The sequence below is a fragment of the Lutjanus erythropterus genome, chromosome 11 (assembly GCF_056507025.1).
Source record: "Lutjanus erythropterus isolate fLutEry1 chromosome 11, fLutEry1.hap2, whole genome shotgun sequence".
Lineage (NCBI taxonomy): Eukaryota > Metazoa > Chordata > Actinopteri > Lutjaniformes > Lutjanidae > Lutjanus > Lutjanus erythropterus.
Genome location: NC_139327.1, coordinates 5,672,138 through 5,687,527, shown reverse-complemented (window position 1 = coordinate 5,687,527; position 15,390 = coordinate 5,672,138). Strand labels below are relative to the sequence as shown.

The following is a 15,390-nucleotide window of genomic DNA, read 5'->3' as shown; positions in this document are numbered from 1 at the left end:
ATTGTGTGAGTGTAAATGATCAGAAATTGGTACCTAGAGGGAACGCTGTACCATAGAGGGTAACCCTGGTGTTGTCACATCATAAAACAGATTTATTTTTAATTTGTAACAGTTCTGGATGACACAAACAAGTGATGGCATCCTGCATCCTGAAACTGTTTCTATGTGTTGTAGTGGAAGACAGTTAAGAACAACATATTCTGTTTTATTTTACTTGGAAGACTTGCTGGAGAGACAAGTTGAGCAATCCACAAAACATACTCTCAAACAGTTTGCACCAGAGCTGCTTTATACCAAAAAATTATTCCAATACTAGCCAGTGAGTTCTGTGGATTGTCCAGACATTGTTTCTGAATATCTCTGAAAATATCATTGTTTAAAGTTTGCTTAAAGGAGAAATCTGTAATATATTTACTGTAATAAATCCTGAAGTGACCATGATGTGCAATCGGAGATCAAAGAAGCATTTTAAGTTGAAATACTCACTTCACTTTACATGAACAGTCCAGCCGCAGTCTCCCTGTTTGAAAATTTTCCGCCAGAGGAGTTAGTATCTGTTTACAAGTCATAAGAAATCATTAACAGTCTTGTAGAAGACACAGATGTTTTTAACTGTTAAATTGAGCAAAATGTTAATGGAGTTTGGCAGGCAGTGAGACAGGCAGCCACTTAAACCCATCGTCCAGAGTGTGTTATTTCAGAGCACTTGTTGGCTCTTGTTTTCAGGATAAGGGTTTTAACTTTACACTGAGAGGCAATTAACAGTTATAAACAGCTGATCAACTTACAGTGGACTCGTCATCACTTGTTATAGTCAATTTACGAGGTTGCATGCATCGTGTGCTCCTCCATAGCTCATGCAGCTTGTCTGACTGCTGCGTCTAGGGAGGACGAGGCAGGGGAAACAACTCGCTTCAACTGTAGATTGTGTATTACAGGATTTCAACCTATTTATTATGCAATCTATGACTCCATCTCGCTATTTGGACAGTAGTGCTCATTTTGCACACACAATAGCTGCATATTGCTCCTTCAGAATCTAAGAGATATTTAAAACTAAAACTAATTGCAGGGGTGAGTGGTACTTATTGTTTTTGTTTTTGCAATTTGGGTAAAATGCTGTTTTAAATCTCGACAGATCTGTTATATGTGGTGGAAACTTTTTTCACTCACCCAAACATGTTCGACAGCATCTTTACAGTTAAAGGAAGGTACAGTTTGCCTTCCAGCTGGAGCTATTCAAGTAAAACTAATGGCATAGCAGCATGGTTTTCCCAGAGAACATTAGCAATGCATTAGGCAGAGTTGGGCCACCCGGCAGCGTGCATCAACTGTATAGAATATCTGTCTTTAAAAAATGTTATGTTAAACGCTCTGAAGGCGTCATTACAATGGAGGATAAGCAACATTTTTCCTGCTCTGCTGCACAAAATAACTGTATCTGCAGGGATCTGGTGGGATCGGATCCAGCACACGTTCCATCTTGTCCAAAAACACCCCGTGGAATTTAAAAACGCAGCTTCTGTTTGTTTGTGGCTGCTCACAGATGGAGGGCAGCGCTACGAGTGACTGAGCGGTGTGGAAAACCGTTTCAGAGACAAAAACAAAAATCAAGCCAAACACTTAATGATGAGGAGGTATTTTTATTCAGATATTCTGCATCGGGTGTCGTTTCTGTTGGATCACTGCTCTAATTAACTGGCTCACTTGAGTGTGACTTCATTGTCTGTGTGAGTTACAGACAGCCACAGCATGAGGAGACAGGTGGGGTGCTGAGGTGAGATCCAGGCCAGTCTTTTTGTTTTTTAAATTCCTACTGATAGAATTTTATTAAAGGTGACATAGGCAACATTCAGTCTCAATAGATGCCAGTAAACTATTTGCTATGTAAAGATTTAGTGAATCGATAGCATCCTGAGCAGAGAATGATGTAACACTCCACTGTACAAATGATGTTTTCCAGGCTTCTCTGTTTATCTGTGTCCATCCTCAACATGGAATCATGGTGCATTATTTTCTCATACTACAGCTACACTAAAGTATCTCTTTGAAAACGTTTTAGGCAAGAAACTGAATTTATTTAATTCTACATATCGTTATTTGATTCACACTGCCTAGTTTCACTGTTTGATCTGAGTTTTAGGAGTGTCTGGAAAACAGAGCCAAAATGGCGGCCGCCGGGTCACAACATATCTCATATTACAGCTAAACAGTCACTAAAACATGGTTCTGAAAACATTGTAAGCGGGAAATATGCAATGTAGTAACATAATCTACATCCATATTTGATCCCCACTGCTTCACAGTTTCATGAGAGTTTCAGAAGCCTTTGTTGGAACAATGAGCCAAAATGGCGGACATCTGGTCACAATATTTCTTGTATTACAGCTGAACACTACACTACAATATGTTTATGAAAACATTTTAGGGGAGAGATCCATATTTGATCCTCACTGCTTAGCTTCACAATTACATCTGAGTTTTGGGAGCCTCTGTTAGAAACCAGAGCCAAAATGGCGGCCACCTGGTCACAATATATGTCCTATTGCAGCTAAATAGTGCACTTAAATATGTTTCTGAAAACATTTTAATGGAGAAATATGCAACATAATAACATATCCCCACTGCTTTTCACCTAACTTTACAAAAAACATGTATTTGGTCTGAGATTTAATACATCTCTTAAATTGATTTCAAAAATCCTTGTTTTCATCTCCATGAGCTGTTGAAATCTTCACTTACTGAATTCAATGCAATCGCAATAAGAAATGTAATAATCTAGGTTTTTATTGGACAGGTAAATGTACTGATTTTTCCTTTAAGGTGACCCTGTGTAATACTGCAGATTAAATCAGGTGGTTCTCTACAGTGTATTACTGTATAAGGCACTAAGTGAATGTTCACAGCTCTATGTGATAATATTGCAATTCTCCTGTGAAATGATGTATGACATGTTAAGAGCCTCTGGGTAAACCTATCTGGGAGCTTCTATGCAAAAGCTGATAATGCTACTATAGCACTGATCCCGTCTTGGCAGTTTAAATGTAATCTGCTCAATTTTCTCTTGTGTTGACCGTTCACCTCTCACTCACTGATGTTTGTCATTTTCTCTCTGCAAAACTCGTCAGAAGCCAGGATTACCCCGGGGGCCGGGTTACAGCGAGCCAAGGCACCACCAAAGCCCGCTGCTGACAGTTTAGGTGGATTACAGATTACTTCACTGTAATCTCTGTTCATTGTTTAAAGCGGGATTAGGGTCAGGCTACATGCCTCGCAACAAATCAGAGAATCACAGATTAAAATGTGTTTATATTCCAGGTCAATAAGTGACAAAAGAATCACATTAAATCGACACGCGTCAAATGGTGTTTGAACATTTCCTGCAGGGAATTTTTCTTTCTAATCATCACTTTGGCCCAGATCTCAATCACTTTATCGGTCTGGAGTCAGCAAAACTGAGTTTTAAGGAAAATCCATCCCCAACCGCTTTTCCCCAACTCAGCTTGTTGTCCTTTTTACACTGATCAGCAACTTTTAACACTCTTATCTCATTAATTTAATAAAAAGGCCTCTAGTCCACTTTGGATGATGAAACAAATGGCTTTGCCAAGTGGCCACCATAGCCACCACTCTCACTGTAATTAAAGTACAGACTAGGTGAAAACAGCAAGAGACCACTTCAGTGTTGATGCATTGATTGAAGGAAAGGTTATCCCCTTTAATACTGCCTATGGCGATCTTTCAATAATTACATTTTCAAACAGATTTGATGCAGATGACTAAGGAATGGCCATTTAATTATTAATGTGCTGCACAGCCCTCCACCAACATACAACAAAGTGTTTCAGCACCCTAAAAATGACTTTACATCCAGGAGGCCTGTCAAATCCTACAAAATCTAATGTCAGGCAGCACTTAAGCATCGTGTGCTGCAATTAACCTGCAACACAATTACAGAGATATTACAAGAAAATCATGTTTCCACTTCTGTCCAGAGTGGTATTTGGATCAGCTTTTAGCAGCTGGGGTTGTCCACTAAAAGCTTTCATGTGTTACAGAATTTGACACCAAATACTGTCCAATAACGGCCAGTTTGACTAATGGAGAGAGAAGTCCTACGATGTCAGACATGTGAAAATAAAGGCATAAATCCAGTTTATTACAACATGAGTCTTATTTTGATGGTTTTGGCCATCTTCTTATTGTTTATGATTGTACATCATAATTCATAAATCACTTATTTTGACAAGAAGATGAAAAACTGAATCAATCAGATTCAGGGTGGATCATGAATCACAAGAATCTCCTCACAAAGTATCTCACTAACTATGGGTGAAACAAGCAAACAAACAGAAAAAGACCCTTACTTAACCTAACTCATTAACTCAATTTCTGCTCACCCTTTCAGGACTCTAACAATGACATTTGCGACAACCAATTTATATAATGTGGTTAAACTTTTGACTTGTTTACAACATTTTTATTCCTCTGAGTGCTTGTGTTTCTTTCTCAGGCAGGTTTTACTGTAGCAGCGTCGCTGTGCTCTCAGATCAAACAATTTCAGTGTTACCAAATCTTACAGAAATAATTGCCAAAGCTACAGAAATAAGAGTCAAGTTGTAATAACCTGAAAACACTCTTTAATATTAATTATATTGCCAGTACTCTCAGTTAATGATGCAATATGTAAGAACTGGCCCCCTGTCGTCACACAAAACAAATAGATGGTAGCATATCACCTGGCAGTTAAGCTGCAGTTAGCTAGTTAGCTAATTTGGCCATGCAGCTAGGGTCCTATTAGCTGACTCTGCAGGATCGGAAACTCAAAGCTCCGGGGAGTGTTGGTGTTTACACTGCTTGCACAGAAACTTTGGACCGCCGGCAGGAGGAAGTTTTCAGGCTCAATGTAAGGGAACCCAGCGGGGAATGTGGCGGGGGGGGCACTGCCTGAAAGGGCACCAGAACCTCAGCATCCACCATGTGAACGGGCAACAGAATGGGACTCAACAACCTCCCAGTGAACACGGCCTGGCCGGGACCAAACACAGCCTCTGAGACCATCAGGAAATCAGAGGTGGCAAAAGTTCACACATTCTTTACTCAAGTAGAAGCACAGATACTACTCTGGTAAAAGTAGAGGTACTGATTCAATTATTTTACTCAAGCAAAAGCGACAAAGGACAGGCTCTGAAATGTACTTAAAGTATAAAAGTAAAAAGCAGTCCTCTTCAGGACATCTGTTCCGGCTGTAAAGCTCACTGAATCTCACCTTTTCTCTACGGTCAAGTCTCCCTCTCTGTCTTGTTGCATCCTTTATGTATTTTTAGTGTTGTTGCGTCTCTTTCATCTTCTCTCGTTATGTCTTTTATGTTGTTATTCGTCTTGTTATGTCTTTCCTGTCATGTTACATCTTCTTTGTCTTGTTACGTCTATTGTGTTGTTTTTTTGTCATCTTATGTCTTTTTTGTCTTGTAACATTGTTTTTCGTCTTGTTACGTCTTTTTTTCCTTTTATGGCAATTTTCTCTAGTTACATCTTTTCTGTCTTGTAACCATGTTTTTTGTTGTTGCATCTTTTTGTCTTATGTCTTTTAAGCCATTTTTTTTGTCTCGTTAAATCTTTGTCATCTTGCCTTTAAAATGTAAAGAGTAGAAAGTACAAGTATTTGTGTTAAAATGTAGGGAGTAAAAGCAAAAAGTTCTCAGAAAAAAATGCTAAAGTAAGGTACAAATACCTGAAAAATCTATTTGAGTATGGTAACAAAGTATTTGTATTAAGTTACTCCCCGCATCCGCAGGAAATCCAGTACCAAGGTGATTTACAATGGCTCCAACCAAAACACTGAGCCCGGAGGCGATCCAGCAAGGGACAGCAGAGGCGTGGGGCAGGAGAGGAGTGAGTCAGGAATCAGTCAGCGCCCGGGGTGAGCAGAGGTTACAACCTGGCTAGAAAACCACCTCAGTGTTTTTGGACTGAGGGCAGACTGGACGTTAGAAAGATTCACTATCGCTTCTTGAGGTAGAAAATGGTATTACGAGACAGGGCTGGCTGAAGCTAGCTGGTTAGCATGCTAACTTAAATAGATATCTCTCCAACACAATACACAGATGCCTTTGACATAATTTTAAAACTGTTATTTCTTCACTTTCTGTTGATAATATTAGTTCATTCTTGATTGTTTTCAAATAAAATATCTTAAATATAACCCCTTTAAGACAGCTTATAGATAGACTGCGGTCAATATAAAGTCATCACTTAATAACTTGCATGAGTCAGAAAGTAAACTTTTACAAACATGTAGTCTAAAAAAGAGTCTGAAAGCCCTGTGAGTGGCCCCTACAGGCTGAACTGCTGCCCGACCTCCATGTGACCACAGTGATTTGACTATGACTGACAGTGACCTCACAGCCCAGTGCGCCCACTGATGAGGACAAAATCTTTATGCTCAGAACAGAGTAGATAATTTAAAATGAATTCACAAATCAAATTGTTGTTGAGGCAAACTTTACAAGTGAACAACACAGATATGTGGTAATGGGCAGGTTACTTTAAAAGTGTATTCAAATACAGTTACTTATTACTTGTTTAAAAATGTAGTCAGTAACGTAATCAAAGTATCACGATATGAAAGTAATGTACTTTCCGATACTTTTGGTTTACCTCAATATAAAATATGATGAAACTGTTTAGCCTAATATAGTGTTTTTAGGGTTTTTAGTGTTTTAAACTTATTATTTTCATTGCCAATTAATCAGTCTGTTATTTTCTTAATTAATCAATTAGTTGTTTGGTACATGAAACATGTTGATCAAAGCTCCAGATGACGTCCTCAAATGTCTTGTTTTGTCCACAACTCAAAAATGTTGAGTTTACTGTCAGAGAGGAGTAAAGAAACCAGAATATATTCACATTTAAGAAGCTGGAATCACAGACTTTTTTCCTTAGAAAATGATTAATTTATTATCAGAACAGATGAAGATTAATTTAATAGTCAATTAATAATTTATGAATCATTGCAGCTCTAAGTGTTTTATGTTGGTTGTTTGTCTTATTAGTTTATCCATCGGTTTCTTCCTTTTTTGTGCACAATTGATAGGTTGATTGATTGATTGATTGATTGATTGATTGATTGACTGATTTAAAGGCAAAAATGTTGAAATGTCCCTCCAATGAAGCTTTTTTTCACTAGAGGCCATGATAATGAATTAGCCACTGTGTGCACTGTGCATGGTAGGATATTGTTCTTTATTTTAAAATTGTAATCCTGCTAATCCCCATTTTTATTAAATGTACCTGTAATCTGATTACATCTTTTTTTTTTAACCTTTAACTGTAACAGAACACATTTACTTTTCATTTGTAATCCCAAGCCTCCATTTTAGTGTCTACCTCTTTGTACCAGTCTACTGTACATACTGTGCTTCATTTAAATGAGACCCGTACTTTTTCTTTTATTGGACAGGCGGACAGGGAAGATTTATGTAACACACATCTCACAACATGTTTGCATGGTTAGCACCTCTGCCCCCTGAGCCACCTGGGTGCTGTGCAGGTGCATCTCCTGGTGTGAAGCTAACAGGTAATGGGATACAGCAGAAATCATTATATTTGCTGAGAATCTGCAAAGTGGAACTGACATGTCTTGGCAACTGCACACAGTTGGCTTGGCCGGAGCCTCTCCACTGACTGCCATCTAATTAAAGTTTTGTTAAAACAACCTGAGGCTTAGACAGAGGAGGGGTGAGTCCCTAGATCATCATGCAAGCCCAACAGCACAGCTAATGACACTAGTGACAGTATTACGCTTGAATACTCACACACGATGGGTTAAAAGTAAAAACACACATACTATCTCAGTTACCACTAATGGATTATTTGTCAGGGATGTCATGAGAATGGATGCCAGAATTTTGAAAACGTGATGGTACTCATTCTCTTCAGCACTGGAGGTACCAGGGAAGCAATTCTTCCTTAACCTGGTGGGGCAAAAATGTACTCCTGCAAGTGTTGTAATCTGCTGTTAATTACCAAAGGTGGGAGAAGAATGCGTGGAAGAACAAAAAGATGCAGTGAAAGCTCCACCTTGAGTTGTCAAAAAGAAAAGCAGTAAGAGTCATGTGTGGAGGTACTTTATGTTTGAGGCAGATCATCAGGGATTAATAATACATTTGCAAATTAGAATTACAGCTTCACGGTTGTACGCCTCTATGAACCAGACAAGTTCCACTTTACATCCAGGTCTTTCTAATACATGTAGTGAAGACTTCAAAGGGATTTAATAAAAAGGTATTAAGTTGTGATTCCAGTAAATAATTTCAAGTGAGTTCACTGTTTTTACAGAGGGCTACAGAGAACTTAAAGACCTACCTGACTTTTTGGATATCAAATGCCATCACTTCATCATTTCAACCTATAAGATGTGTGTGCAATTTTGTCCTAATTAGTGACTTAATGCTTAAGTTATGGACAAAAACGTGTATTTTGAGCTCACAGTGACTTTGACTTTTGACCCCCAAAATCTAAGCAGTTCATCCTTGAGTCCGAGTGAATGTTTGTGCCAAGTTTGAATTCTGTCAAAGCATTCTTGAGATATCACATTCACAAGAATGGGATGGTTTGTTACACAGAACCATCTGGGAAGTCATAACAAACCATTTGGAAAAGGGCACGCACTTTCAAAAAACACTTACGACTAACGACAGCTAACTTTAACCGGTCAAATCAAACTCACTTGCTGAGGTCTGTCAGGAGAAAAGCCTTCACTGTTGTTCTTTGCTCTTCTTTCAATGAAGAAAAACTCCAGTTCTGATATAACTGATGCTATCATAGTATCTACACTAACCTCTTCAGGAGCCGCCATTGTTTGTTTGAGACCAGTCGTTTCCATGGACGCTTCTCACTGTCATCACACCTAAAACAACACCCATAGCTGCTAGTAGTCCCTACTAAGACACCGACTGGCTGCACCACTTTTACACACAAATGGATAACTTGAAGCCTGGCAAATCCAGCTGCCTCATAAGCATCCCTAAGATATAGCAATAATGAGAATAGAACATATGTGAGACCACAGTGACCTTGACCATTGACTTTTGACCACTAAAGCCTAATAAGTTCATCCTTGAGTGTAAGTCAACATGTGTCCCAAGTGTGAAAAAAAATCCATCATGGGATGGACGGACATATGGACGGATAACCAGAGACTATAGTGCTTCTGGCAATGGCTGTTGCCGGTGTGAGGGTGTAAAACCAGTATGTGAACAGTGGGTAATGAAAAAGAAAAAACACTTCCTTATCGAAGTACATCAAAGACAGACAAGCAAATGGTGATTGAATTTCAGTAACATTACTTTTACTTTAACAAAGTAATCAGAGACTTCTCTCTTGTTATCCTTGTACAGAAATACACTTTAATTTTTTGTTTAAGACAGCTGGAGTTGCTGTGTAACCAACTATGTTCCATGCCGTTTGCAATGGGTAATGTAACCATAGCTTGTAGCTTGCACAGCTTCTTAACTATGTTTGGATATCATTTGGATTTTAACAATGAATCCTGTTAATTCCACTACAAAGACAGAGACTTTTAATTTCTTTCTTGTAGCAGAAAACACAACACACAGCCTTTCAGTAACTATTACACTGTGATCTGAGCTGATCTACACACTTTCTGGCTGACTGAAGTAAAGTAACTGTCCCTCATTAGCAACCAGTGGAAACGTTGAGAACTCAGATATGATATGATTATCTGCTACGTCACACATTAATTCAGTGGTTCCCAAACTTCTTCTGGCATGCCTCCCGTCAGAAGTTGAAAAAACTCAAGCCCCCGCCGACCCCATAATTGTTATCAATTATGTTTTTGTTAACAATAATTGGGGAAGCAAGGATTCAAGTTGAATTTTAATAAAGGTCAGCATGATTATTTCTATACATAAATTACATTAATTCAACTTTGTTTGACTCTATATTTTTCCCCTGGTCATCCACACCCCCACTGCAGTGACTATGCGGCCCCCCAGGGTGGCCCAACCCATAGTTTGAGAACCACTACATTTATTTATACAGCGGATATAATCGATATATCACCCAGCCCTAATTCTAAGGTAAGAAAAGCACAACAATTCTTGTTGTAGATGGTAATGAAAGCATACTTATGAATATTCTGCAACATTCTAATAATCCTTGTACATTTTACACACTGGACCTTTAAGTTTTATGTGATATATGTGTTGAAATGAAAGACTGTTTGTGCTGAAGCTGAGTCTCCATGTTGTCCATGATTGGCTAGATAGTGCAGCCTGGAAGAGCAGAATTGTTCATCGCTATGGTGACAGACCACACATTTAAGCTACTTTCACCACAGGAGCCTCAAACTGCCTGATGTTTATGAGCACAGCTGAAGATGAATCAGCTGCAGCAACACCACCAGAGACTGGGTTATAGCCTCATTTCTTCACACTGATCCTCGCAAAATAACAATTAATTTGACAAATATATTGATTTTTAGAATACCACTAATAAAAGCAACTATAGTCTTTGCTAAGTGTGTTATTTTTAATATTTTATCAATCATGCCAGCACTCTGGCTGTGAAGCAGTTTGGATATAGTGGATTGTTGTAATGCAGTTACAGTGAAACATGGCTTTAGGGATTTTATAGAAGTGATTATAAATAATATACTGCCTGTACTTGCCTGAGATGATGTTATCAATGTTAAGTGCCCCTAGAGAAACAAGCTGATATACATTTATACGACATGAAATAATTCCTCAGGCTTTGAAGGCAAACGGTGAGTGGTAATTAAGCAAGATTTCTCTCCTTTGTCTAGAAAACGGTCCAAAAGTGGACGGATCACATCATAATGATTCAATAGAAATTTAAATCTGCTCTACTGCTGGTGAAAGTGCCAATTATCCTGATGAGCGCCAGGGTACCATTAAAACTTTGTGTGAGTCTGAGCAGAATAAAGGTAAGAGCAGTGGAGTGTGGAGGTAGATGGAGGCTGCCATTGATTTGTTATTGAATTATTCATTCGGAGCAACGTACTCTTGGCTCGGCCTTGGCTCTTTATAGGCGCATGAATCCATCACTGACACGAGATGCAACTAGATTTCCTGACTTTTCCTGTGTGTAATGTCTTATTTATAAGACGCTGCTAACTTCTCTCTCCAAGCAGTACACGAGAGGGTAGGAGGGAAGGCAGCAACATGAGTGTATCGTGTGTATGACTGTGTACAAAAAGACATCACAAGACTGCAATAAAAGATTCACAAGCATTGAAGTGGCAGCTGGTGTTCACAGCAGTGAAGGCTACATGTTGTGGGAGCGCTGATCAAGGCGTAATATTTCATCCAGAAATAATCAATGGTAACACGTTATTTGAAGCAGTATGCGCAAGACGGATATGATACTGTTATAACCATGGCATAACACCTATTATGACAATGAAGGAGTCTTAATAAATGTTTTTGACTGCTGTCATTACATGTCATTTGGTCAATTATGTCATTTTTAATTCAAAGTTGACACTGTTTGAGATGTCTCTGTTATAACAACTTGACATTAATCTGGACAACAATGTCTTTGTTATGACAACTTAACAAAAACATGCATTACAACATTACATTATACTGTGTATGTTTGGTTTTGACACTGGCTGTTATTTGAGCATCACAATTGTGTCATCAATATTTTACTTGTTCTCAACTACAGTGGTACATTTTGGACCTGTCATAAAGATGTCATTATGTGGTAATATGCTGTCAGATGCTTTTTTTAATGGTGTAATGAATAATTACCAGTGTTTGGTTTTGACGTTGGTTCAACGCTCGTTTGAGCGTTAAAAATGTGTCAGAAATATTGTACTTGCTCTTAACTAATGTGGACATTTTGGAAGCTTTATAATTATGCTTGCTATTGCATCTTTATGACAAGTTATGTAGTCTTGGCTAACATCAAGTTATCATACCAAAGACACCTCAAACAACGTCAACTTTCAATTAAAAACTCATAACTGATCAAATGTTAACTAACACTTAATGACAACAATCAAAAACATTCATAAAGACTCCTTCATGTTCATGACAAGAGTCATGTCATGGTTATGATGGTATCTTGTCAGTCTTATGCACACTCAAATAAAGTGTTACCTTATTAAGAGCAATTTGTTTTCTTTCCCTTCTATTGCAAGTTTATGACAAGTATGTCATAAGTATGTTGAGTAATCATAACAAAGACACTGTTGCCTTGATTAATGCCAAGTTGTCCCAACAAAGACACCTCAAGCACCATAAACTTTCAATTTTAAATGACACTTAATGACAACAATCATGAACATACAAAGAGTCCTTCGTGTTCATGACAGGAGTCATGCCATGGTTATGATGGTATCATGTCAGTCTCATGCACACTCCCTCAAATGAAGTGTTATCTAATTTTTTCATCAACTTATGTATGTTTATGGCAGGTTATGCTGTCTTGGTTAATGTTAAATGACATAATTCAAGGAATGACACTTAATGACAACAGTTAAAAACCTTCATTAAGATTCCTTCATGTTCATGACAGGTGTTATGTTGTGGTTATGACAGTTTCATGTCAGTATTGTGCATACCGCTTCAAATAACGTGTTACCATTGATTATCTTGCCTAATTATTACAACAATCTGTTTTGTTTGCCTGCCGTGGCATGTTTATGGCATGTTTATGTTGTCTTGGTTAATGTCTAGTTGTCATAACAAAGACATTTCAGTGTTAATGCAACATTAAGAATGACAAAATTCACAGAATGACACTTAATGACAACAGTTAAAAACCTTCATTAAGATTTCTTCATGTTCATGACAGGTGTCATGTCACATTATAACAGTTTTTAAGTCAGTCTTATGCATGCCCCTTCAAATAAAGTATTAGTAAATTATTACAACAGTTTATTTTCTTTTATTTGATATTATTCTCCTGCAGTAATGAAGCGAGGACTACATATTGCAGCTATGAGGAGATGTTATGTAGCTTCCAGGATCGGACACGCCATCTTCCACAGCAGTGCAACATGTACAGCAAGATACAGATTAAAAGCAGGCTTATATTATCGTGCTTTTAGTCACTCCAGTTCTTTTGGCTGAACAAACTGGAGATAAGATCTTATTGGAGCCTTTGCTCCCCGTGCGCGCTGTGAGAATGTTTTATTTCTCTGGGTTAGCAGCAAGCCCTGAATAATTCAGTGACTATAGGATGTGCTCGTTGCCAGTGAATCGTCTTCCAGAGAAGATTCTCACTGCCGGGGTCCGTTCTAATCTCCACTCTGACATTATCAGAGCCTCATCATCACCTCTCTCAAGTCCACCTACAAGTTGTAAATGCCTCAGCCTCATGAAATGATGCATGGACGAACCCTGTAGGTCAATCCTGCCTCTGCTTCATGCAGCATGTGTTCATGCTGGATTGAGCTTCAGTCTGAAATGTCAAAGTTAAACCATATTTACCAACACGGATGTATTTAAAGGTGCAGTAAGCAATTCTGGAAAAGGATCATTAAATACCATGCTGGCATATCATATTGTTCGTCGTACTGTACACACAGCGACAGCAACATGGCATTACTACAGGCTCCATGGTTGAGGAGTTAGTTCCAAAAAAGGGAGCGACCTGGTTGCGTTACAAAGGATCAGATGTACAATAATCCATGGTAGTATGTAAAATGTGCAGGAACAACCAAAGGGGGCAATACAACAAACTAATTTCACCACCTCAAGCAGACTATTGTGAATTCTAAACCAAAATATTTCCCAGTATTTTGCCAAATCTTCAAAAAAAAAATTTGTTATCACAAAATACCCTGAAATATCACATTATTATTTCAGCACTGTATCGCACAACCCTAACCAATGCTTTGGGGTCCAAGCCGCCAACCTAATGGTGTTTGACAACCCGGGAATGAGACTCATCAATCAACTATCTTAACAATCTGTGATTGGCAAAAATCTCCCATCATGGACTAGATTTTCTAAAGCCTGTTTTCTCTCAGTCTGTTTGAGGCTTTCATGGCAGCAGTCTTTTACTGTTTTGTTTTGTTCTTTTTTACCCCCCAAGATTTTAAACCTGAACTATAAGCGTGAGGACACACATTTTTACTTTCTCTGGCTGTATGAAAATCTAATCTAATTTAGTGTGGCACACTGAAGAGAAAAAAGGAATAAACAGTCGAATATTCACATTGAACGTCCAAATCCGATTCCACTGACAAAATTCAGAGTGGAGTGGAGCCCTGCTGCCTACCCTGGCTTTAAAATTCTCTGTCATTTTCACCCTCCCTCAGAAACAGTCACAGTGTTTAATGTATGTTGGCCAGTCAGCTCCGCAAGTGCACATCAGTCACATCACAGCCATGACAAACACAAGGAGTAACTGACTTGTGCACAGCAATTGTCAGGTTGATTTTAAGGTCCAATGCCCATGTTTAAAAAAATATGAGAAAAACCGTATAACTGTGAAATTATTATTATTTCATTATTTTTTTATCATTAATCACTACATTGGCAATTTAAAAGCAAACCTCTCACTTAAACAGAAAACCACGTTTACTCCAATCCAATTACATTTCACGGAGACAAACATGAAAAGTAAAAAAAAATCAAGCTGTTAAAAGTTCAGGTTGTTGGACGAGGCGAGACGTTTAGAGACAGATTCATCCAAAAAATGTCTCCAGTTTCTGCGGCACAGCTGTGTTAACTTCACAGCAAACATGAGAGTTGTTGTTTAAATCAGTCACTGTGATACTGAAGGATCACCTACCTCGCTCATGGCTGCGCTGCCTGTGTGCGTCTGTGTGCGGATGGATCCCGGTTGTGTCTGAGGTGCGCAGCGGCCAGCTGGTACAGTCCTGTCTGCTCTCCGCTGCGCTCACAGACGCGCTGCTGCTTTTATAGCGCGGGCAGCCCCGCTCTCCTCACCACATCACCGTGAAACCAATCGGCACGGCTCTCCTCCTCGTCTCCAGCTCCACGCCGCGCACCAGCCTTCATATTTTCAATACTCTGACACGTGTTTGGCTTGTTTTCAGTTTGTGTTGTCAGGTGGACAGAGGGGGGTGATGAAAATTCAGGCGAAATAATGAAATGCACCCCCCAGTGAATAAGGAAGACATCAATCTGAGAAAATTGACCGCTGGATGTGAAATATTCTCTCAACAATCTGTACACATATTATAAACAGCTAACACATAAACACTCATGGAGCAGCACCACAGCCTTCATCTTTTTAAAAGAGATCCTCTCACACACTACAACATGAATCACTGGGTCTGTTGCTGTTTCTGGATGTTACATACAGACATCCTCCACACTAACTACATGTCTGTATGAAGTATTTTAGAGCTGTGAATCACTTTAG

At 38.8% G+C, this 15,390-nt stretch overlaps 1 protein-coding gene across 2 annotated transcripts in view; it reads right to left on the bottom strand.

Moving 5' to 3' along the window:
- The window catches only part of pcp4a (Purkinje cell protein 4a), a 42,701-nt gene extending 27,721 nt beyond the window's left edge, over nucleotides 1-14,980 (bottom strand). The window contains exon 1 of one of the 2 annotated variants that reach the window (XM_084730265.1): nucleotides 14,794-14,980. In XM_084730265.1, the coding sequence (XP_084586391.1) occupies nucleotides 14,794-14,802 (9 nt within the window). In that variant the 5' untranslated portion in view covers nucleotides 14,803-14,980. The remainder of the gene's footprint in view (nucleotides 1-14,793) is intronic. The other variant, XM_084730266.1, reaches the window with a different exon arrangement.
- Nucleotides 14,981-15,390: the final 410 nt, after the last annotated feature.